Raw genomic sequence first — 25048 nt, forward strand, 5'->3', positions numbered from 1 at the left:
GGTGAGCGCCAAGAGTTGGGAAAGTGTTGCGAGTAGTGATGATGATGATGAGTTACTTCCTAGTCTAGGAACTACCTCCCTCGCTAGAGGGAGTGTTGATTTTTTAGTATCTTGGGAGGTAATCCAAGTCCTAGGGTTTGGGGTTTAAAGGGAAAAGAGCCACAATAGTCACTTGTGGGTTTGGTACCCAAGATTGGGGTTTTCCACCCATCGTGTTTTGGGACAAATCGATGAGCACATTTTGACATGTGATGGATGAGGATGATATCTCTCATCAAGATGAATCTGAAACAAATAAAGATCACCCAATTCGAATTTGTGGAAATGGAGTTACTAATTTTTGAAGTTATGGAGTGGGTTCGCACCAAATGAGTTAAGGTCGACTTGAGTTAGATAAGCCTCTTGATAGTTGGACAAGCCCATAGAGGAAATTTGAGGAGCCCTTCTAATTTGTATATATAAAAGGTGATGGAGGACATTTAGAGCATCCATTTTTGCAACACAAGGATCTTGTTGAGGAGAGAAACATTTATGTGGTAGCCACAACAAGAAGGAAATAAGAACGAGGAAAAAAAGGACTGTTTCAGGGCCATTTTAAGGTGACCAAGATGTTGTTACGAGGGGTAAGGAGTTGTGCTCAAGGAATGAGATAAGAGAGGTCAAAACACAGATCTGTTGTGGCAATAAAAAGGTAAGGGAACTCGGTTTTTGTAGGTTGTAAGGTAAAAGAAGACTGTGTGTTATGCCGAAGGTGCTAACACCAAGTAAAATGGATTTTGTAGGAGTATTTGGGGCCAATGTATGCCTTAATCACTTACATGGAGGGAGAGGGTTCAACTAAGGAGAGGTCATGGTAATTGGGTGTTATTTAGGTGCTTGGTTAAACGCTGGTGCAACATGTTGTGATTCCCTAACTATACATAGTTACAACAATAAGAGTAAAATAGAATTAGAGCAGCATTACCTTGTGTTGGGTCATAACTTTGACCAGTTTTGGATCGGTTTCATTTGCATCATGTGGGAGCCAAGTTGAAGGCTTCATTGGGTTATCGAGAACCTTCATAGGAGCATATTATACAGTGAAGTGTTGTGTGCCATTAGTCTAGTGGAGGGAAGCGTGTTGGCTACCCAAAGTAGCCCTAGACAAGAAATCTTGAAGTGACGCAGAGAGTTGAAGGTTGGGTGAATTTTGATGCCTAAAGTTCAACACTTTGATGGACAAAAGTGGCTGATAGATTGGCATATTGGAAATCAATGATTGGCCAACCTAGAGAGCAGATTGGACCAACTTGAGCAGATTGGACCAACTTGTGTAAATGCAGCAGAAGTGACTTGCAGTAGCATTAGGTGGCAACCCTCTTGGAGTCTCTATATATTTTCCTTTGAAGAACTCAGGGGCAGTTAGAGAGCAGTATGGAAGCGAAGGATGATAATAAAAGATACGACATAGAAGCTGCATTGAATATTTGTTAGAATTACTGGAGATTAGGTGAATATTGTGACTTAGTTATGATTAAGTTTTTCCTTAGACATTCGGTTCCTATTATTTAGGGATTTGTTTTACTATCCATAACAAAATGTATCAATTTATTATTGGAGTTTAATGTGAATCCTAAGTGGGTGCATTTGCTTGTAGGAGCTTCTTGTGATCCGCACCTGTGAGCTCCTCCTGTGTTGTTTTCCAATTCATGTCTTCCATCTGCAACTGTTGACATGGTATAAGAGTTGCAGGAAAGAGAGGCCTATAAGCTGAGTTGAGGGATAGTACATCATCGTTGGGTCACTGAAGAGTAAGTGTGATGAGTCATGGAGAAGCTGAAGGGTAATTGCAATGACATTGTTCATCCCTTCACACAGATTTTATTTTCCGCTTCGTCGCGGGATTGTGGTGTACCTCTGCGATAATCGTTGCAGGAATCAGCTGTATCTCTGCGACTAGTCACAGATGCCTGGTGTAAGAGCTGCGACGATCTGAGTTGCTGCATTTTTTTCAAGGCTGCGTGTGTGGAAAATGGTGAATTGCTGCGTTTTTTCTTTTGAGGAGGTTGCTTGTAGAAGGGGGAGATCACCCTAGTTTTGCCACGTGAAGAAGCCAGCTGAGATGGCTTTTGGTTGATCTCTGAAGAGAATTTCGTGGAGACTAAATATCTCACCACTGCTATGTGAAGGATCTGGTAAGCATGGTGAATGGAATTGCCTGTTGCCGTGAAAAGCAGTGGTTGCACGTGGAGACTGTGGGTGCTCTGCTGTTTGCGCAGAGGAAGTGTATTGACCGAGAGAAGCTCGGTGACTGTGACAACGTTGAGTGAGAGGTTTGTTGTTCTTCCTCCTCCCCATGGTGGTGAAGAAATAATATTCCCTCAAACATTTTTTTCTTGCGATGTGATCTAAAAGGAGATCTGGAATTGAAATTTGAGAAATTAGTATTATTGAGGGCAACTTTTTTTTTGCGAAGAAAATTCTCAGTGATCAGGGTATTTTTTTTTTAACATTTGAGGGTTGTTGAAGATTTTATTCATCTAAAATGAATAATCAAATTGCCGAAGCTTATCTCAATGAGAGTAATAAGCTTGATGGTTCCAATTACACAAATTGGAAATTTAAGCTCCAGACTCTGCTTGAGGGACAAAATGCTTATAGCATTGCCACCGGTGATGAAGTCAAGCCGACTACTGCAATTGGTGGAACGAATACAACAATTCAAGACTCGGAGAAAAGGGAGATGAAGGCAAAGGTGCTACTTAAGTTATCAGTTAAAGATTGCATCATCCCTCACATTCAGGATTGCAAGACAGCGAATGACATCTGGATAGTTCTCAAAGATATGTACGAGATCAAGAACACTAGTCGAACCTTGTACCTCAGGAAGAAGATTCTCTCAATCAAGATGGAGGGGGATGAGTCTGTTTCTCCATTCATATCCCGGGTAAAGGAAGTTAATGATAAACCATCTGATATCGGTCAAACTGTGGCAAATGATGAGCTGGTGACAATTACCATGAACGGCATGACGGATGATTATCAGATGTTTATAACCGGATTGAATGCAAGAGAATAGCCTCCAGGCTTTGAAGAGCTCACTACGATTTTTCTATAAGAAGAGGAAAGGAGGTTGTCTCTCAAACCTCAAAATTCAGATCTTACATTGATGACAAAGTTCAAGCCAAAATGGAAAGTAGTGGTTGATCACAGGAGAGGCAGTGCATCAAGGAAAAGGACACCACAAGGTATGACCTCGCATAAACATGACTGTGCTTCTAAGTGATTTTATTGTGGTAAGATAGGCTATATTGCTAAATTTTGCCATAAGAAAAAGGCAGACGAGGAGAGGTACAAGCAGAGAAGACATGCAGGTCATTTGGCTAGTGCAGATGCAGATCAGAATCAGGATGTCAGATTGTTTATGGCTGAGGCTGAGACTGCTTTAGCCACTGAGGAGGATGAATCAGATATTTGGTTCATAGATTCTGGAGCTTCCTCACATATGATAGGTAAAAAGAAACGGTTCAGAAATTTTAGAGAATCCAACACTGGAGTAAAAGTATACCTTGGAGATAATAGAGGGTACGAGATCAAGGGACATGGAGATGTCCTTGTTACTTTGCCCAATGGAAAGTTCAGGAATATATATGATGTGTGGTATATTCCTGGTATTAAGAAGAACCCGATTTCTGTGTCAATGATTATAGATCAGGATCTCAAGGTATAATTCTTTAAATCTCATTGTATTATTAAAGACTTGTTGGACCAGATGAAGCCTATTTCTATAGGTATTCGCATAGGAGGACTCTACAAACTGGATGTGAAGAGTACGCCACAACAAGCCTTGATGTCATCAGATAAGTCTACTAAAAACTTGTTGGCATCAGCGACTTGGGCATATCAATTTCAGTGACCTCCTTCTGTTGCAAAACAAAGGTATGGTAGATGGTCTTCCTGTTTTAAAAAGGTTTCATATTAATTGTGAGGCATGTGCATTTGGTAAGTAGCATAGAGATGAATTTCCTACCATTAAAGATAGAAAACGGAGGGATATACTCAAACTTGTACACACTGACTTATGTGGCCCGATGCAGACAAGATTGTTAGGTGGGGCCTACTATTTTTTAATCTTTGTTGATGACTGTACAAGATTCACATGGGTATATTTTCTTAAATAGAAAATTCATGCTTTTGAATATCTCAAGCAATTCAAAAACATGATTGAGAAGCAGACAGGAAAATTCATCAGGATTCTTCAATCAGATCAAGGTGATGAATTCAAGAAAGGGATTTTCATCAAATACTGCAACGAGCATGGGATACAGAAGAAATTTACAACACCTTACACTCCTCAGCAGAATGGAGTAGCTGAGAGGAAAAACAAAACACTGCTGGAGTGTGCTCGCAGTATGTTGAAAGGTAAGAATATAACCAATTGTTTTTGGGCAGAAGTTGTTAATACTGCAGTGTATTTAAAGAATAGGAGTACTACTAAAAGTCTTGAGTATAAAACTCCTTTTGAAGCATTTTTTGGCTTCAAGCCTGTAGTAAGTCACCTTAGAATATTTGGCTGTAAAGCTTTTGCTCATGTTCCCAAAGAGAATAGGAAGAAGTTAGATTCTAAGGCCATTAAATGTACCTTCATTGGATACTGCAGTGAGTATAAGGCTTATAAATTGTTTGACCCTTCTACTCACAAGGTGTTTGTCAGTAGAGATGTGATATTCCATGAACAGGTTGATGATGGAAATCCTGTTCAAAACAATGAAGAATGGCATGTACCCTTACTTCTAGAAGAGGATAGTGAAACAGGAATCAGTTAGCAACAGGAATAGAAGCAGGAATAGTAGCGGGAACAGCAACAAAAACACGATAATGTGGAAGGAATCGAGTTCAGTCCACAAAGAGAAGAAAGCAGCAGAATAATTGAACCCCCACCGCTCAGGAGATCGAGCAGGCCAAAACAGTTACCAGCTCGATATAGGGATTGTGCGCTCATGACTGGTATGTTAAACATTGCAGAACCTTCTAATTTTTATGAAGCTAGTAAAAGTTCTCAATGGAGGAAAGCAATGGAGGAATATGAATCAATCATTACGGACAATACTTGGGATCTAGTAAAACTTCCTAATGATAAACAACCATAGGTTGCAGATGGTTATTTAAGTTGAAAATTAAAGCAGATGGGTCTATTGATAAGCATAAAGCAAGGTTGGTGGCAAAGGGGTATTCCCAAAAAGAAGCTATTGATTTTGAGGAAACATTTGCCCCTGTTTCAAAATTAAATACTATCAGAATGATTATTGCTTTAGCCACTAAACATCATTGGAAAATACATCAATTAGATGTTAAATCTGCTTTCTTAAATGGTGACTTAAAAGAAGAAGTATATTTAGTGCAGCCTAAGGGGTTTGTTAAGAAGGGAGAAGAGCACTTAGTATGTAGATTAAAGAAAGATTTATATGGTTTAAAGCAGGCTCCTAGATCCTGGTACGAAAAAATTGACTCATTTTTCCTCATGCATGGTTATAAATAGAGCAAAAATGATCCCAATTTGTATATTGTGTTTAATGATGAGGGACAGATAGTGTTGATTTCTTTATATGTAGATGATCTGATCATGACAGGAAGTGCAGACAATCTCATTGAAGAAATCAAGCAGCAATTATCACAGAAATTTGAGATGAAGGACCTTGGAGAAATGCATTATTGTTTGGGTCTAGAAGTTTGGAGAGATTCAAGCCAAACTTTCTTGTCCCAGGGTAAGTATGCAAAGAGTCTGTTGTCTAGGTTCAAAATGGATGAGTGTAAGGCTGCATTTGTGCCTTTACAACAGAATAGCAAACTTCAGGTGAATGATGGTTCGAGATATGCAGATGCAACACTGTACAGACAATTGGTTGGTAGTCTTATTTATTTGACTACAACAAGACCAGATTTAGCTTATGCAGTGAGTGTTTTGAGTCAATTCATGACTCAACCTCATGACAACCATTGGCTTGTAGCAAAAGGAGTATTAAGGTATCTGCAAGGAACATCAGACTTTGGTATTTTGTATTCTGACTCATTTGATGTTAGTTTGACAGGTTATACAGACTCTGAATGGGCGGGAACTTTAGATGATATAAGATCAATTATAGGTTACGCCTTCAGCATTGGTTATGGGGTCATCTCTTGGTGGAGTAAGAAGTAGCAAACTATTGCCTTATCCTCAACAGAAGTAGAATATCACGTTATGTGTGTAGCAGCATGTGAGGTAGTTTGGTTGCGTAGACTTCTCCAAGATGCAGGAGAAGAACAAACAAAAGCTATGATTATCAATTGCGATAATCAGAGTTCTATCAAACTGGCTTACAATCCTGTGTTTCATAAAAACACCAAGCACATAGACACTCAATTTCATTTTCTCCGGGAGAAGGTGTAGTCCAAAGAGATTTGTGTAGAGTATTGTAATTCTTGTGATAATATGTTGATATATTCACTAAGTCTCTGGGAAGACTGAAGTTTGATTTGTTTAGGGATAAATTAGGTGTGTTTAATAACTATTGGCTTATTGGGGCCTAACCCAGGTTCGGAAGAATTATTTAGCCAAACAAATCCTGCAGCTACCTACCCTTTCGACAACAGCCCGCGAAGTGCGGACTGAGGTCTCACCTGAGGTATCAGGGGAGGATGTTGGAACTAGGTTTCTGCACCCTGGGGATGTCTTGGATATGGATTGGGGCTCACACGCTGTTCTGCAGCCTCGCGCTGTGCCAGATCCGCGTAGATTGGAATATCCTTATCGCGGTTATTACAGATTGAATCACTTATTACTAGTTTTATCTAGTTAAAGCGGTCTTTAAGCAAACATTTATTAAGTTGGTTACTTCCTGCATCAAGATTAACCCAGTTCACATGTATTCAACCATAGCAAATGCAGAAATCATAAAAGTTCGTTTATCATAACAGAGTAAAGTCGCAATTAACACAGAATTTAGAAGAAACTTATCTTTATTACCAATCCTCAACAATACATCCAAATCCACCCTACACACTCAGCTACAGGGGTCCACGCACACAACTGTGGACTTTCTAGGCCTCTGTGCACACAGCTGCAGAGCCTCTACCTTCTATCCTACTCCCTCGACTCAGACTTACAGACACTTTCAGGCTATTTCCTTTAAGAACCCATTACATTCCATCTTCCAAAAGAACTACTTTTCCCTCATAGAGCCATGCTCTATTTATACTTTCCCTTGGCCCGCGATCCCTCCGCGGGCCGACTCTATTACTATTTATTTACATTATTTTCGGGCGGACTACCCTTTGACTCAACCTCCTATAGTTCACGCTCCACGCTTTCCGCAGAGTCTTTTATCCTAATATTACCCAAAATTCTAGGCTTCGCACCCGATACTCGTTCCGTAGGGCTTGTGCTACCCAACAGTCCCCCAACACAATCATCGTGACTCGTCCCGAGTCACTTGCTGGCGTGGCTAGACGCTCTGCCTTGGCTTCGCGGTTCACCTCCCGTTGAGTGGCGCTCGTCATCTGGTTGCTCCTGCTTTGTCTCCTGCAATGCTTCATCCGTCTCCTACTTCAGTGTTTCTACCACATCTCGCAACCGATGATGCTCATTCTGCTCTGCTCGGTTAACACAGAACACCCCCTCCGAGGATTTTAGTGCGAGCGGGGGAGCCGCATACGAGACCTCCTGGTACCACTGTAGCCCTTTCCGACCATCGTATCTTCTCTTCGCACCGTCCGCTGCAACCTGTGTTGCAATTTTGCAAGACCCTGGCTGCTGTCCGCAGGATCCCAATCGTCGAGAACCATCAGAGGCGACTTATTGACTGCATCTCCACCCATGGTCACCATCTATCCATCCTTCTGTTGTTCTATTGTAGTGCGCCATCCTGCCCCTAGGCGGGGCGACGACATCCAGAACAATTCTGCTTCTTATTCCCTTGTTTCCATTACATCCCTGGCTAGTGATGTTGCAGCCTGCGGGATACCCACAGCTGTCAATACCAGACTCCTTAGAGAGTCCTGCTCCTCCCTCGGCCAGATTACTACCTTCAGGTGCATGCCTGGTGCAGAGATGATGAACAGCTCCCTCTGTATTTCCAAAGCGTAGGCTGCCCAGCAGATTCCCCATGGTGATTTATAAGCCATGCAAACTTCAAATGCCTGGATTGCCACTTGTTCCAGCTCATGTAACCTTCCCGTGTGAAATCTGTGGCTGATCATTTCATATTTGGCTCATACTATTGCTCTTAATTGCTCACCACCCGCTCCCTTTTGCGATAATGCATCCCTCTTGTCATGAACAATGGTATTAATGATCATCATTCCTTGGAGCGGCGCACCCGCGTGGCTTTGTCTGCGGAACCATGCCCCTGATTGTTGGCCAACTGTACACGCACCTTGATACCCGTGCATCTGTCCCCCAGACTGCTTTATCGTCCCTCGCTCTCTTTCAACTGGTCAAAGTGGTGAGACTCTCCTTGGAATGGTTAGTCAGGCGGTCGGCCTGCCCATATAGAGCTTCAGGCGACTGCCATTCACTCTTCCCGGGAAGGGGTCTCCGTTGAGCTTAGCTAGCTGAACTGCGCCCCCATCAGTTACTTCTTTAACGACATAAGGTCCCAACCAATGCATGCGGAGTTTACCTGGGAATTTCTCAAACTTACTGTCATATAACAATACGAGATCATCCTTCTTGAACGTGCGCACCTTGATATGGCGATCATGCCATGCTTTCTCGCGCTGTTTTTGTACCTGTTGATGAAATCCCGCCAGAAATCATTCTTCATCCAGTTCGTCGAGCTGTGCGAGCCTTTCCTCCAAGGCCCCATGATCTGCCATTCCTATAGCTGCTGCAATCCGCAGACTGGGCATGATGTATTCCATAGGCATCATAGCGTCTTTACCATAGACTAGTCAAAACGGTGTCTGGCCTGTTAACTTTTTACACGTGGTTCGGTATGCCCATAGCATAGCAAGGATGTGCAAGTCCCAATCATTCCATCGTGCATTGCAGATCTTAGTCATCACGGTTTCCAAATTTTTTTTGAATGCCTTAATGGTCCCATTTTCTTATGGATGGTATGGCGTGCTTTGTTGGTGATATATCTGGAATTCCTCAGTGAGCGTGCTGATGGTTTTGTTCAAAAAATGCGTTCCTCGATCACTCATGAGAATCTTAGGACACCCAAACCTGGTCAACACATTCTTGAACAAGAACTTTGCTGCTATTGTGGCTGTGCAATCCTTAACTGGCTATTCTTCTGCCCATCGGGTCAAGTATTCGGTCGCAGTGATAATATAGCGCACGCCCATCTTCCCTCGTGGTTCAATAGGCCTGACGAAGTCGATTGCCCATTTCTCAAATGGCTGTAGCATTACCTGTGGCTGAAGTGGCATTTCATCCCTTTGTGATGGCTTGCTCATTCATTGGCATACATCACAGGCCCAACATTATGCTTTTGAATCTTGATGTAGGGTGGGCCACCATAATACGGTGCGAAGAAACTTCTGGGCTGTGGCGCGGCCCGCATAATGTCTGCCAGCAACCCCTCCATGTGCTTCGACAAGGATTTGTTCTCGTTCAAACTCTGGTACATATCTGCGTAATATCTCATCATGGCCCATCTTGTAGAGATGGCTGGCAATCACAGTGAAATATGTTGCTCGTGTCACCAATTCCTTCTTTTGTTGCACAGAATACCCCTGTGGCACAGTGCTGGTAGTCAAAAAATAGATTATATCTTCAAAGTGGCCATCCACAATGCGCACTGCATACAACTGGGTGTCCAGGAGTCCTTCTTCTAGATTCGTGGGTTCCTCGCCCATCTCAATCTGGGATAAGTGGTCTGGACCTGCATTCAGACGTCCCAGCTTTACAACAACCTCAAAATCATATTCCTGAAACAACAACAACCATCAACAGATGCGCCCCCCCAACACAGGCTTATTCACTAGGTATTTTAGCGTAGAGTGGTCAGTATACATCTTAAAATGTCCTCCAAGCAAATAGTGACAATACTTTTGGAGTGCGTACACCATCGCCAATACCTCTCGCTTAGTAGTAGAGTAATTCTTCTCAGCTTTCGACAACCTTCGACTTGCAAATGCAATCGGGTGGTCAACTCCCTCCGCTCCTTCCTGAGTAAGTACTGCTCCTAACACGATACGTGATGTGTCAACATGCACATGGAACTCCACGTCCCATTTTTGAAAGATCAAGATAGGGGCAGATTCCATTTTTTCCTTCAGCAATTCTAGGCTTTTGTTACATTCCTCGTTCCAACAATATGTGGCATCCTTTTTTAACAATTGTTCCATTGGAGTCATGATCTGGGCGTAACCTTTTATGAACTTCTGATAGTACCCCGTGTGTCCCAGTGTAGCGCGTAGCTGTTTGACACTGCGCGGTGCTTGCAGACCTAGTATGACAACAATCTTTGCCGGATCCACCATCAGGCCTTGCCTACAAACTACGTGGCCCAGCAAGTTCCCGAAAGGAACAAGGAACATACACTTCTTTAGATTGAGCGCAATTTGGTGTCGACGGTAGGTATCCAGCATTAATTGTAAGCTCTCAGTATGTTTCTTAACCAGGCCAAAGACGGTCCAATCGTCAAGATAGACTTCCAAGAATTTATGTATAAATTCCTTGAATGCAGCTACCACAATGTGGGAAAATATTTCCGGTGCATTCTTTAGCCCAAATGGCATCACCGTATACTAAAAGCAACCCCATTCCGTAGCAAACATTGTCTTGCTTCGATCTTCCAGTGCGATCTTGATCTGATGGTATCCAGAGAACCCATCTGTAAAGGAATATGCTTCCTGCCCACCCACATTTTCTAAGACTTCATCGGTAAAAGGTGTGGGAAATGGATCATTAACACAAGCATCATTGACTTTCCATAGGTCCACACGGATCTCACCCTTCTGTTTCTTCTCCTATACCACCATCAGACTTACCTAATCGGACTCCTCGAATGGTTCAATGATCCTGGCTGCCAGCATCTTGTCTAGTTCTTCTCGTACTTTTTCTTTGTATTTTGGATTCAATCGGTAAGGTCGCTGCTTTACTGGCTTTGCGTCAGGCTTCAAAGTTATCTTCATCATTCCTAGTTCACCTCGAATCCCTTTTAGCTCCGTAATCTTGGTAGGGAAGAGGTCTCGATACTCTCGGAGCAGCTCGACAACCTTTTCCACTGCGACGTCAGGATCTTCTATTTCGGGGCCGCGCACTTCTCGACTTCCTTCGGATTCTCGTATATTGATGTCGCACAGATCATCCATGTCACCTTCTGCTTTTACATTGTAACATTCCAAGGCCTGGCTCAGCTGTTACAACCAATCTGGTTTCACGACTTCTTCCAATTCTAGCGGCATCTTGAAAATTGCTGTCTTTACTAGATTTAATACGTCGTCCACTGTATCCATCCATTGATCCTCAAAAGAAATGTTGACAGAAACCTTTTGCGCAAGATATCCCACTCCCCTGTGCCATGTCATAGCTCTATTTCAGTATACCAATTCCTTGGGATGACATCCAAGGTATGATAAAATAGGTGCACCCATTCTGGTTGCGGCTCCTCGCCATAGGCTTTGGTCCATTTGCTCAAGTGTATGTGTGGATTCTCTCGTCCATCATATTTCTCCATTAGTTGGAGTGCTGGCTTCCCAAATTGTATTTGCATCATGCGCATACAGTTTCGCCAATCTATGAAGGTTCCTTCATGGGTACCCCACCATCGCGCCGGTGTCATGTGCAATGCCCATTTGAGCGCATCAAATCACTGGTACTCTGGTACTGTGCTCTCAAACATTTCTAGGAATTCATTTGCTATTGTGAGCCCGTCATACACTGGCAGCTCACAGTCCTGAGTTTTAACGTAGTACACAGATTTTGTCAGCATATTGTAGTTTAAAGTAGTTGCCCTGTTCATTCTGTTCCGCCATTGCTTGTCTTCTTCCTCCGAATCATCAGTGTATGGTTTCGCGTAACCCTATGAAATTCTTTGTTCCTCCATTACCTTACCCTTTATTGGCCTTTGTGCAGCAATTTGGTAGATGCAATCCAATGCTTCGTCCTGCTCATCGTCACGCACAGGTTCTGTGTAGCGGGGTCCCTCGGTTGGATCTAGTGGAACAACTACGCGGCGCGACTTTTTCTCAAATATCATCTTCCTCTACTTGAGATTAATAATCCCATTCATGTCAATGGCCCAGTCTATTCCCAACAACATGGGGTATGGGATTTTTTTGTCCACTATCTCAATAACTTCAAAGTCCGTTCTAGTGCTCGCACCATCCAGGTCTACGGTGATTCCTTGCAGCCTACCCATGGGCAAGATCTTCTACTGATTTGCCATCCGTAATTGGATTGGAGACCATTGGAGTGGGGGCTTGCTGATACGCTCCCACGTCTGCTTAGGCAAGACATTTGCATCCGAACCGAGGTCCAAAATGACCTGATCCATCTCATAGTTGCCAATCCGCACTGTTAATCGCATTTCTTGTCCGGTCCACGACGTATGGCTCCCCATTCGTCGGACTATGTGAGGTTCTCCCCATCCTGCGTATCTGTTAATTACCTCCTGTAGTCCTTTCACTGCCCTATTATCGTGAAGTAACTTCATGCAGGTTTCTAGAAAAGTTGTCAACATCGAGGGACCTTTATATGGCTCAGACTAATCCCCTTCTAAGGTTGCATCGCCCCTTAGTACCATATTTACTTTAGATTCTTCATCACGTGGTTCGGCCCTTATCATCTACACATTCTGTGTCATCGTAGGAGGTGTTGTCCTTTTTTCATGAATCTGTGCTAGCAGCATAGGGAAATCTAGCAGTTCATGGTTGAATTGCTCGCAATAGGGACGTGATATTCGAGTTGGATTTGTGCAATCCCATGTGTAATGTCTTGGTCCTCCACAATTGTAACAAATTAGCTGTCCTCGACCCCTTCCTGGTCCCATTCCGCCCCATCCTCGACCTCATCCTTGGAATCCACCGCACGCAAACATTGCACTTGGGTTTTGACCTCGCCCCTCAGTCTGCATTCGGTAGGCAGATGCCTGATCTACCAACATCCGGCAATCCCTTTCCTCGTGACCCACCGATCTACAAAAGTTGCAAAAGAGCTGCTGGGGGGTCTGATTATATTTCGGCAACAAGTGGCAATTATCCGTGTTGTGTTTTCCTCCTACTTGACAGATTGCGCACCAGAGCGGGGCGATCACGCTCGGCCCTACCTGTGCCTCTGGTCGCAACGGTGCTGGTCCCCCCGTGACCACAAGATTCACCACGACTGGACAATGGTCTTTATCATGTCCCTGGCCCCTACACTTGATGCACCAAACTTCTTCCCGAACTTCCAGCGCCTGGTCTTGTTTTAACTTATGTATTTCCAAACACAAATTTTGGACCTGCACTTGGATTTGCTGAACTCCCAACCCTGGGTCCTGTACCGGGGTTTTGTGCAGCCACATTGCTGCCTCCAATGCTTCTGCTTGGGTTGAGATCTTCTGCTGTGACAAAGCCGATTTCAGATATGGCGTTAGTGATGCGATGAACCAAGCGCGGTGCTGTGCATCCGTCAGGGTCATGTTGGCCTCACAAATAGTGATTTTTAACCTTTGATCCAGATCCCATGGGGTCTCACCAGGCATCATTGTGATCTCTTTGAATCCCACTACCGACTGCGATTCTGATTTTGGCTGGTTGAACTCCTTTTTTAATTCCGTGTGGATGTCCGCTATCCTCGCCGTTGGGTTGATGCCTAAATACTTCATATACCATGTTAGCACTCAGTCCTGCAGTGTGCTGACTAAGATGGCTTTCTTGATATTATCATCCATGATCTGCTGCGTGTTCCATACTGAATTCAATAAAAACCAAAACTTTTTCGGATCTTCACTGCCTGCTCCTTTGAATACTGGTAACTGGATGGCACTCGCCATTACTATCGTCATGATCTTTCATCGCTCTTTTCTCTAGCGTCCCCACCTTTCACACCAGACACCCCTTAGGTAGATCCTGGTCCCGGCAACAGAACCATTTGTTGGCTTATTTGGGCTTGACCCAGGTTCAGAAGAATTATTTAGCCAAACAAATCCCATAGCTACCGGCCCTTTCAGCAACAGCCCACGAAGCATGGACTGAGGTCTCACCCGAGGTAGCAGGGGAGGGTGCTGGAACTAGGTTTCCGCACCCTAGGGATGTCTTAGATATGGTTTGGGGCTCGCATGCTGTTCTGCAGCCTCGCACTATGCCAGATACGTGCAGATCGGAATACCCTTATCGTGCTTATTACAGATTGAATCACTTATTACTAGTTTGATCTAGTTAAAGCGGTCTTTAAGCAAACATTTAATACTTTGGTTACTTCACGCATCAAGATTAACCCAGTTCACATGTATTCAACCATAGCAAATGTAGAAATCATAACAGTTCATTTATCATAAAAGAGTAAAGTCGCAATTAACACAGAATTCAGAAGAAACTTATCTTTATTACCAATCCTCAACAATACATCCAGATCCATCCTGCGCACTCAGCTACAGGGGTTCGCGCACACAGCTGTGGACTTTCCAGGCCTCTGCGCACACAACTGCAGAGACTCCTCCCTCGACTCGAACTTACAGACGCTTTTAGGCTATTTCCTTTAAGAACCCATTACATTCCATCTTCCAAAAGAACTACTTTTCCCTCATAGAGCCACGCTCTATTTATACTTTCCCTTGGCCCACGATCCCTTTGCAGGCCAACTCTATTACTATTTCTTTACATTATTTTCGGGCGGACTACCCTTTGAATCAACCTCCTATAGTTCGCGCTCCGCGCTTTCTGCGAAGTCTTTTATCCTAATATTACCCAAAACTCTAGGCTTCGCACCCCATACTCGTTCCGCGGGGCTTGCGCTACCCAACAATAACCCCTTTCTCCATTAAGGGGGAGTGTTAGAATTAATGGAGATTAGGTGAATATTGTTACTTAGTTATGATTAAGTTTTTTCTTAGACATTCAGTTCCTATTATTTAGGGATCTGTTTTACTATCCCTAACAAAATGTATCTATTTATTATTGGAGTTTAATGTGAAGCCTAAGTGGGTGCATTTGCTTGTAGGAGCTCCTGGTGATCCGCACCTGTGAGCTCCTCCTATGTTGTTTTCCAATTCATGTCTTCCATGTGCAACTGTTGACAATATTTTCATTGTATCTTGTATTCCATAGACTATTGTATTATTCAGATTGGTTAATATAATGAATATTGGGTTGTACATTATAGTACAATTTTGTTAAAAATTGTGTATACTTGTGCATATGTGATTTACTGCTTTATATTTTCCAATGTGCAAAGCAGTTCTTGTTGAGATTGTTGGTTTGGTAGCACTAGAGATTCTAAGATTCTAACCTAGACCCAAGATCATGGAAATTCAACAAGATGAAGTACTATGTGACATCATTCCCATGGATTTCTATCACATCTTGTTGGGGATATTGTGTAAATATGATGGGGGAGTTGTTCATGATGGAAGGAGAAATACTTATACTTTTAGAAAGGATAATCGTAGACATGTGTTGCTACCCATAGAAGAGGAGGGAGTAGAAGATGGAATAGGCCCAAGTGTGCTGATGATGAGTGGGAAATAAATGTTGCAAGAAGTCATGAAGAAAGAAGGGAATTTTTTTCCTTTGATTGGTAACCTTAGAGTTGTTCCTGCAAATACAAATCTGAGTGAATTTCCTACTAAAATTTGAGCATTATTAGATTATTTTGTTGATGTAATTTTGGATGAGTTGCCCAATTCCTTACCACTTGTAAGGAGCATCAATCGCCACATAAACCTGATCTCAAGTTCAATTTTACCAAACAAAGTGACATATAGGATGAAATGCAAGGAAAATGAGGAAATTAGTAAAAAATACCAAGAGCTATGGGACAAGGGATTAGTTTGAGAAAGATTAAGTCATTATGTTGTACCAACAATATTGAGTCCAAAAAAGGATGGAGGTTGGAGAGTGTGTATAGAATCAAGAGTAATGAATAATATAATGGTAAGGTATGAATTCCCTTTTCCTCGTATGGATGATCTAATGGATTGTTAGAGTGGTGCAATTTATTTTCTAAAATAGATTAGAAAAGTGGATATCACAAAATTAGGAGGAGAGAGGGTGATGAATGGAATATTTCCTTCAAAACAAATGATGGGTTATATGAGTGGATGGTTATGCCTTTTGGCTTGACCAATGCACCCATTACATTCATGAGGCTCATGAATTAAGTCCTTAAAGATTTTATTGGAAACTATGTAATGGTAATATGGATGAAATTATTATGTTTATCCAATCCATGGAAGAACGTTTGAGGTTTTTGAAGTTGGTGCTGAAGAGGTTGCATCAAGAGAAGCTCTTGATAAATTTAAAAAAAATGTTCCTGCATGAAAACATAGCTAACCTACCTGGGTTTTATAATATATTTAGAAGGAATGAAGATGGACCTAGAAAAGGTGAAAGCTATCAAATAATGGCCTACCCCAAGAAATATTCAAGAGGTAATAAGTTTTCATGGGTGGTCTAGCTTTTATAGAAAGTTTATTAAAAATTTCAGCCAAATTTGTGCACCTATAGTTGAAAACATTAAAAAATAATAGCAACCATTTAAATGGACTACTACAACTGATAATGCATTTGAACCATGGAAAAAGAAGATAGTAAAGAAACTAGTTTTAGCTTTGCCTACTTTTGAAAAACCTTTCCAAATCCAATGTGATGCAAGTGGAATAGCCATTGTTGTTGCTCTCAATCAAGAGAATAAAAATGTTTCCTATTTCAACAAGAAGATGAATGAAACAAAAAAAAAATATTATATAGATAACAAATAATTTTATGTAGTGATGCAAGCCTTAAAAAAATGGAGGCATTATCTCATGCCTAGGGAATTTATGTTAAAGATCGACAATCATGCCTTGCATTTTATAACTAGGGATGAGAAATTAAAGCAGAGGCATGCCAAATGGGTTGAGTACATGAAAGGTTTCACCTTTGTTCTTAAACATATAAGTGGAAATGCTCACAAGGTTGTGGATGCTTTAAGTAGGAGGTGTTTTGTTCTATAGGAATTCTAAGTGGGAATTTTGAGATTTGAAAATATCAATAAATGTGCAAGTAGGACCTAGAGTTTAAAGAACCCTATGAAGCATGTAAGAACCCAATCCCGAGAGACTAAACTCCTTGGGTCGAATATATGATTAATGAGGGATTTCTATTTAAGGGAAACAAATTATGCATTCCTAAATGTTCAATTAAGGACAATTCGCTAGAAGAAAAACATTGTTGGGGATTTGTTGATCACTTTGGTAATGATAAGACATATGCCCAACCAAAATAATTATTTTAGTGGCTAGGAATGAAATCTGATATTAATTAATTTGTGGAAAATTGTAGAATTTTACAATGCGCTAAGGGAAAACAACAAAATGATGGGCTATATTAGCCACGTCTCATACCAAAAAAAATATTGGGAAGCCATTAGTATGTATTTTGTTTTGGGTTTATCCATAAATTAGAGAAAGAATGAGTCAATTTTCATTATGGTGGATGGGTTATCAAAGATGGAACACATTTTACCATGTTAAAAAACAATTGATGCCACCCACATTGAAAATTTAATTTTTAGATAAATTTTGAGACTGCATGGGTTACTGAGGAGTATAGTCTCGGACCATGACACCAAATTCACTAGGAACCTTTGGAGGAATTTATGGAGGAATCTTGGGACTTAATTTATATATCTCAACCTATCACCTTCAAACAAATGGTTAGATTGAAGTAGTTAACATACTTTTAGGAAATATGTTGAGGAGTTTGGTAAATGAACACAAGAATTAGTAGGACCAAGTTCTTCCTCGGGCTGAATTTGCCTACAATGGCTCTTGTAATAGGAGTACATGAAAAAGTCCATTTCAAATTATATATGGCATGCACCCCAAAGGAATTATTAAACTAAGGAATGTTGGAAAGGAGGAGTTGAGAAGTGTTGATGTAGAGGAATTTGCTACAACAATGCAAGAATTACATGAATAGGTCAAAGGACAACTTTATGACAACAACTAGAAGTATGAGAAAAGAATAGACCTTAAGAAAAGTAAATTACATTTTGAAGGTTGGGATATGGTGCTAGCTGAGAAAGGAAAGATTCTCGAAAAATGAGTATAATAAATTGAAGATGAAGAAGATAGGACCTTGTAAATTTTTGAGAAAAATCTTAGCAAATGCTTATGAAATTGAATTTCCACCTTATATTGGAATTTCACATATATTTAATGTTGCAAACTTGTATCCCTATAGATAAGCTGAAGTAGAGGATGGAGAAAATCATGAGAAGAATTAGTGGAAGTACAAAATGCCTACAACCTAGAAGTTACAATTGGAAAATATTTTTCATCGGATAGTTTCCAAGAGGATCAAGAAGAAATAATATTCTGAGTACTTGGTCAAATGGAAGTGTATTCCATCTGAACATGCAATTTGGATGAATTCCACAAAGATTAAGATAAGAATTCAAATTTGATCACCACCGAGGCTTGTTCTTTGTTTGTGATTTAGATTTCCTTTACAGAACTTATCGATTCTAGTCTCTTATAAGCATATGGAGGCAAAGTTGCATACTTTAGAAAGTTTCCAAAATATGTGTCTAGGGTTTTTCACAAATCAATTTGAGGAAATTTTATTTATACAAGTATTTTTGTATTCAGTTTTTACTATATCCTTTATTAATGTATGTTTAAAAACATATTCTTTTATATTTTTTAGGTCTTGCATACTCGCCAATGTTTTTTGTTTTTGTTGTCACATCTATTATTGCAAGTACATCCATGATCTCTACCACTTTCTCCATTTTGAAGCAAGCAATGAATCTAGGATGTTTTCCAAGTATTAGAATTGTTCACACTTCAACTAAATATGTAGGCCAAGTATACATTTTAGATATCAACTACTTTCTAATGGTGGCATGAGTGCTTGTTACAATTGGTTTCGAAGACACAACTATGTTGGGTAATGCTTATGGATTGCCGTCTTGGGGAAAGTTATTAAATAATATAATAATATCATAATTTAATTTGTCATCTATATATATATATATATATATATATATATATATATATATATATATATATATATATATATATATATATATATATATATATATATATATATATATATATATATATATATATATATATATATATATATATATATATATATATATATATATATATATATATATATATATATAAGGTTTTAGAATTTTAATTTATTTATGAATAATTATTAGGTGGCTTGTAGAATATTTTATTAAAGGTTGTGATTTATTTTAAAAACATTTTTTTTTTCCTTTTAATTAAATTATTTTATTAAAAAATGTCAAGTGAGTATATGTTTTTTTTGCCAAGGAAAAATCACAATTTTATTCAAAATAACACAATTACATTTTGGTTATGCTAAAAAGTATTCAATCATACTAGCCCAATGACTAGTGCCCAAGAGTTAAAAAACTAAGAAACAATAACAGAAACAAGAGATAAAAAAAATATATTTGGGAGTTAAGTGTGAAAACACTTATCTACCCTTTTCTTCCCTTCTTTTTCTCCACTTTTCACCAACCACCATGCTTGGGAGTGGCAGATACAATAGCTAGTTGATTCTCTCCCACTTTCACATGGAATTCTTTATCTGAGTCTAAACTCATTGATGCATGAATTATTTTAATTCCAACTATCTCCTTTTCAGAGGGAGTCTTCTCATTCAACTCCATTTAAAATTTTGTTTCTATTGCGTCAATAATGTGCGAGCTTTGAACCATAGTTCCTGTCTTCTCAACTCCTCCTTCCACTAATATTTCATGAGGATTCTAATCAACAATACTTGTATCTCTTTTTGTATTTTCTTCCTCCTCTACTTCTGAGAGACGTTATTCTGAGACCTACCATCCCTTTGGCCACTAGACCTATTTATTTTTTCTTTTTAGGTCTTTCTTTGTCTGAGGACACATATTTTGTAAATGTCATGTTTGAAGACAAATACAACATGTAAATGTCGTATTTTCAAGATCTAAAGGTTGGATCCACTAAACGTTGTTATGAAGATAAATAATGCAGTAGAGTAAACCTTTGCTAAAGTATACCTCTACACATATCTCGACAAAAGTACAAATCCCTTTAGTGGCTCTATCTAGATCTAGTTTTATAAACTTCTCCAAAGTATTTTTGATTCCTTCTAATACTTTGTGATGCCAAAAATAGAGGGGGGGATTATGTAATCTGACCCAAATTGGCACTTTAGAAACCACCGTGGTATTAGCATCAAAACCCGAGAACCATGGGGTCATAAAAAGGCCCGCACTACCTGAAAACCATGGACCCTCTTTTAAGGAAAATTACATATCCTTATCAAATTTTACAACAAAAACAATCGTGGAACGTAAGTGAATGTCACAATTTGCAGTCCGGGTGGAGAAAATCCACTGGTGTAGATCATTTGAATTGGGCCTAAAGCCGTTAAATCTACATATAACTACTCGAGAGTGAAAATCTGCGTAAAGAGCATTAATCTCAGGAAGGTTAAATGTCACAGACAAATTTAGTTAGATTTATTTTTTGTCTCAACATAATTTTTACTGCATCCTTAAATGAAGCTAGTCCATCAGAGCTGTTGGTTCTAGGACAACCACATTGCAACCTTAGTTTTATGGAAATGGTTGAATCTTGTTTGATTCCATAATCTCACAATTGTGTGGCATCATGCAGGGCTCTCCCCGCAAAAATAAATCTTTGTGGCTATGATGGGATTCCCAATATATCCTAGACAGGTTGCTTCATATCTCGATCCAGATCCCCCAATCAAACCTAGATAATAACTGATTTCCCTTCTAGGGTTGCCACAAAATTTTGAAACATTAACTTCATGATCATATCTGAATAAGGATCTTTCCAATCTAGATATGGATGAAGATATAGGATTTTCTTGAATATTTGAATCAGAACATAGTTTTCTATATTTGGCTTACGAAATTTGTCAACATAAAAATATAGCATTGGATTACCTATCTTTAATACCTCCAACCCTAGAGAAAGGACCATATTAGTTGTCGAAAGGAGGTAGGGTTCCTTTGAGCGACGACAATGACTATTGAAGTTTCGCAACTGAAGATACCCCTCTACCACTAGTGACCAAACAACGATAAGATCATTCTTCCTTTGATCAACGTCTAACATGTGGATCTAGAAAGATATATAAGTCATAAATCCTACATACTTGACTATCTGTTGTAGAGGAAGCATGAAAGCCTGAATCTAGCACAAGAAACTTCAAAGAAAGTTTGGCTCTAGTACATTCAAAGTTCCCCATTCACAAACCATAGCTATCTAGATTGGAGTGTCATCAAACTTAATATGACTAATCGACGGGTATAAATGCCCCCAACACTCCCTGTGTAACTCTCCTTGATCTTTGTCCTCAACATCATCAAAATGAACCCCACAGGCTTCATAAACCTAACATTGCAAACATTTTCCATCGCTCTCGAGCTTTCTCTCCTTCTATCGTCATATGAATATATGTGATATTAACAAAAATTGTTATTTTTTGGACATGTGATATAATAAACCATAATATTAGTAAGTCATATTAATATGAGGATGAAATTTTGTGTTAGATATTTTTTTATATAAACTCATTAATTGATTTTTTTAAAATTAATATTAATAATTTCAAATAAAACTAGATTTTATAATTAATTAATTTTGATATGAACATATAATTTTTATACCGACATATATGATGAAATAAGTGTTTTGAGATTCATGGATTTAAGCACGATTTAATTTATATGATTGCATTAATTTATATATTGATGGTAAATAATTACGTGTAGGTATAACTATGGTTGGTGATATGATAGTCACCTCAACGTTTCTAAACCTTAAAATGCTTATGGTAGAGAAAACAAATACATTTGGTTGCATTGTATGTGCTTTCGATTGGATCAACATAGTGGATATACTACTCAACAACTCTTTATAAGTCAACTAAATTAGGATACCTAGCCTTAACTTTTATACTAGTTTTGTTATTCACAATGTACGTTTGGAATTATGTGTACGTAAGGAGATATTATTATGAGATGGAGCATAAGGTGTCCAAAGAAACATTGATAACCTATTCTCATGCTTAGGCATGGCCAGAGTTCCAGGGATTGGGCTTCTATTCTCATAACCAACACATGGAATTCCATCCATATTTTCAAATTTTATAACTATTCTCCATATTGTCCATTTCATTGTTGCAGTTTTTGTGTAAAGTATTTTCTCATGAACACAGTCCTAGCTAAATAATGCTTTAGGTTTCAATGGGTTGATTCAAAATAATAAAAAAATTATTGATGTGTTGTGATGTATGGTTACATGGATGTACAAATTGGGAATGTGGAGTTCAAATGTGAGTTGCTAGAATCCTTGAGAGAATTTCTACAAGCTGAGTACATGTCTAGGCTTGATGAAACTAAAATAAGAGAGGGCTTGAGACGTGAGTTAAAAGTTAAATTAGTTGGGTCTAGAGAGGGTGAAGTTGATGCTATGGTTTGTTCATAGAGCCAATGGTTCATTGAGGTCGCAGAGTTGATTCACAATACGACATTAAAAATTAGGTGTGGTATATTTGGTGGTAGATATCCAGGTGAATGCCAATACTAATTCGTGGTTGCTTAAGAGAATTGTGGTGAACTATGTATATTAGTTTCTATGGAGGAATTGCAAACAAGAAAGGACTTCTTTGGATATTCCTCATAAAAGTGTCTTTCACATTGGCATGGATTACGAGATTTCATTTCAGGTTTTCTTATGTGCATGTTGACGATGCTAGAAATCCATCAACCAAGCGGGTCTCCCCGATGTGAAGCCCCAATTGGACCTCACATCGTTTGGAATAGGATCCACATTCAGAGTATCAGCCCAATTTTCATGTATTCTTATAGATGTGTCTTGGCTTTAGCTGTTGGCAAGAGAGAGATGTGTTTATGTGCCTTTTTTAAAAGAAAGTAAGTGTGCTTGGTGAATGTTCAATTGCAGGTGTATCAAGGTTCTTCTACTATGGAGGGATGAAATGTGAGCTTGTAAGAGAAAGGTAATACTACCACCCTAGTAGAGGTGCACATAAGCAAAAATATAACTGCCTAACATCAATCAGAATAGTCCACATAGATGCAGTGATTGTTACAATAATTACAACACATTTTTAATTAGATAAGCACTAAAATAACCAAAATAGTTCAACTACTTTAGTACAGGTGAAAGAAAACATGAATCATAAATATGCATAGAACAATATTACAAATATTGACAATCCATGTATGTTAGGTCCCTATAGTACTAGCGATTCCCCCATTACTATTGTCATTATATCCCATGTTGTTATTATTGTGCCCCATAGAATCCCACTATTGTTATTTTTGTGCCTTTATATTATTATTGTTAGGTCGGCTTGGTTATATTGTGACCCCTTAGACTCCTATATATAGAAAGGAGGTTTTTCCATTTGTATCATCCAAGAATTGTTCATTTGTGTAATGTAAAGGAGGTTGCCCCCTCGAAGAGGCTGAATTCTAAGGCATTGATCTATCTTTTCTATGTTTTTGTGAGCTAGTTTCCTAACATTTGGTATCAGAGCTTTGGATTCTAGGGTTTCGCTGCTCCAAACATGTCATCGTGGAATTTTCACTATAACTTTTATTCGGCGACGTTTCAGAAGCGAAAAAGAAAACCCATTTGAGAAGACACCTTTCGGAAGCTCGAGTCTGAATTTCATATCTTGTCTCGCTATATTTTCAGCAATATGATCTGAGGAAGTTAGGGTTTTTGCAAGCTCCATAATTTCATCTAAAACAGGCCATCATGGACTATTCACTATAACTCTTTCTCTACGAAGTTTCAGAAGCTAAAAAGAAAATCCATTTGAGAAGAAATCGGTTTGAACCTCAAATCCAAATTTCTGATCTTGTCTCTCTATATTTTTGGAGATATAATCTGAGGAAGTTAGGGTTTTTGTAGACCCCCAAATTACATTCCAAACAGGTCACCTTGGGAAAATCGTCATAGCTTTCTCTCTCATCATCGGATTGAATTTTCTTAAGAAGTTGCAGAAAGAGGACGGACAGTAGTTTTTTGGGTACCATTTTAAGAACCTAAGGTTGAAACAGTGACCTGCGGCACATCGTACAATTTCGCTCTACTGAACAAGTTTATACTCAGGTCATCGTGGGAGATTTCGCATAACTCTTCATTAGAGAATCCAATCTTCATTAGACTTGTGGAGTTAGAAATACTATTCAGAGGGTTACGGAAGGAAGAAATTTCAGACCTTGGAGATCCAAAATTATAGAAATACATCAGATTCAATATCAAGCTCCTACAAAGTAAAAAAAAAAAAGGTGTGTAGTTTTTTTTAAAGTTTTGCATAAACTTGGTTTGAAAAATTAGTTTGAAGAAATTCAAAGGGCATAGTGAAGCATTATTATTGGTAATTGATGCCCCAAAGAAAGAAAATGGAAACACCTAGTAAGCAACCTGAAAGCTCTAGCATGACTCATGAAGGAGAGGAATAAATGCAACATGATATATCAAAATTACGAGACCAAGTGCAACAAATGTCACTCGCACAAAAAGGAATAAAATCTAAGATGGATGGTTTAAAGAAATGCATGGAAGCTAATATGGATGGTTTAAAGAAAGGCATAAAAGCTAATATGAATGACGTGGAAGCTAAGATGGATGGCATGGAAGCTAAGATGGACGGCGTGGAAGCTAAGATGGACTATTTGAAGACAGATTTGAAGACATATTTGACAAAGTTTCTACAAGAAATGGTTACTAATGGGGAAAGGGTAGTAAAGGAAACTCATGATGAGAACAAAATAAATGTTAATCATGATTTCATAGACTCTAACGTTGGATCGAAGAACCACTATGTTCCAAAGATTGATATGAGAAAGTTTGATGGCAAGGATCCC

At 39.4% G+C, this 25048-nt stretch overlaps 1 protein-coding gene and 1 pseudogene across 1 annotated transcript; one reads left to right on the forward strand and one right to left on the reverse strand.

Annotated features, from left to right (window-relative positions):
- Window positions 1-5779: 5779 nt before the first annotated feature.
- On the forward strand, window positions 5780-6175 carry LOC149202672 (secreted RxLR effector protein 161 pseudogene; annotated as a pseudogene).
- A 3071-nt stretch (window positions 6176-9246) lies between these two features.
- Window positions 9247-11280, reverse strand: LOC149202673 (uncharacterized). Its single transcript, XM_089401664.1, has 4 exons — window positions 11068-11280; window positions 10042-10713; window positions 9487-9864; window positions 9247-9378 (listed from the first exon to the last, which is right to left on the reverse strand). The coding sequence occupies exons 1-4, from the start codon at window positions 11278-11280 to the stop codon at window positions 9247-9249; spliced, it is 1395 nt and encodes a 464-aa protein (XP_089257790.1).
- Between the last annotated feature and the right edge of the window lie 13768 nt (window positions 11281-25048).

Source organism: Pinus tabuliformis, chromosome 2_1 (genome assembly GCF_031772625.1).
Source record: "Pinus tabuliformis cultivar Carrire ecotype Pingquan chromosome 2_1, CPIR1, whole genome shotgun sequence".
Taxonomy (NCBI): domain Eukaryota; kingdom Viridiplantae; phylum Streptophyta; class Pinopsida; order Pinales; family Pinaceae; genus Pinus; species Pinus tabuliformis.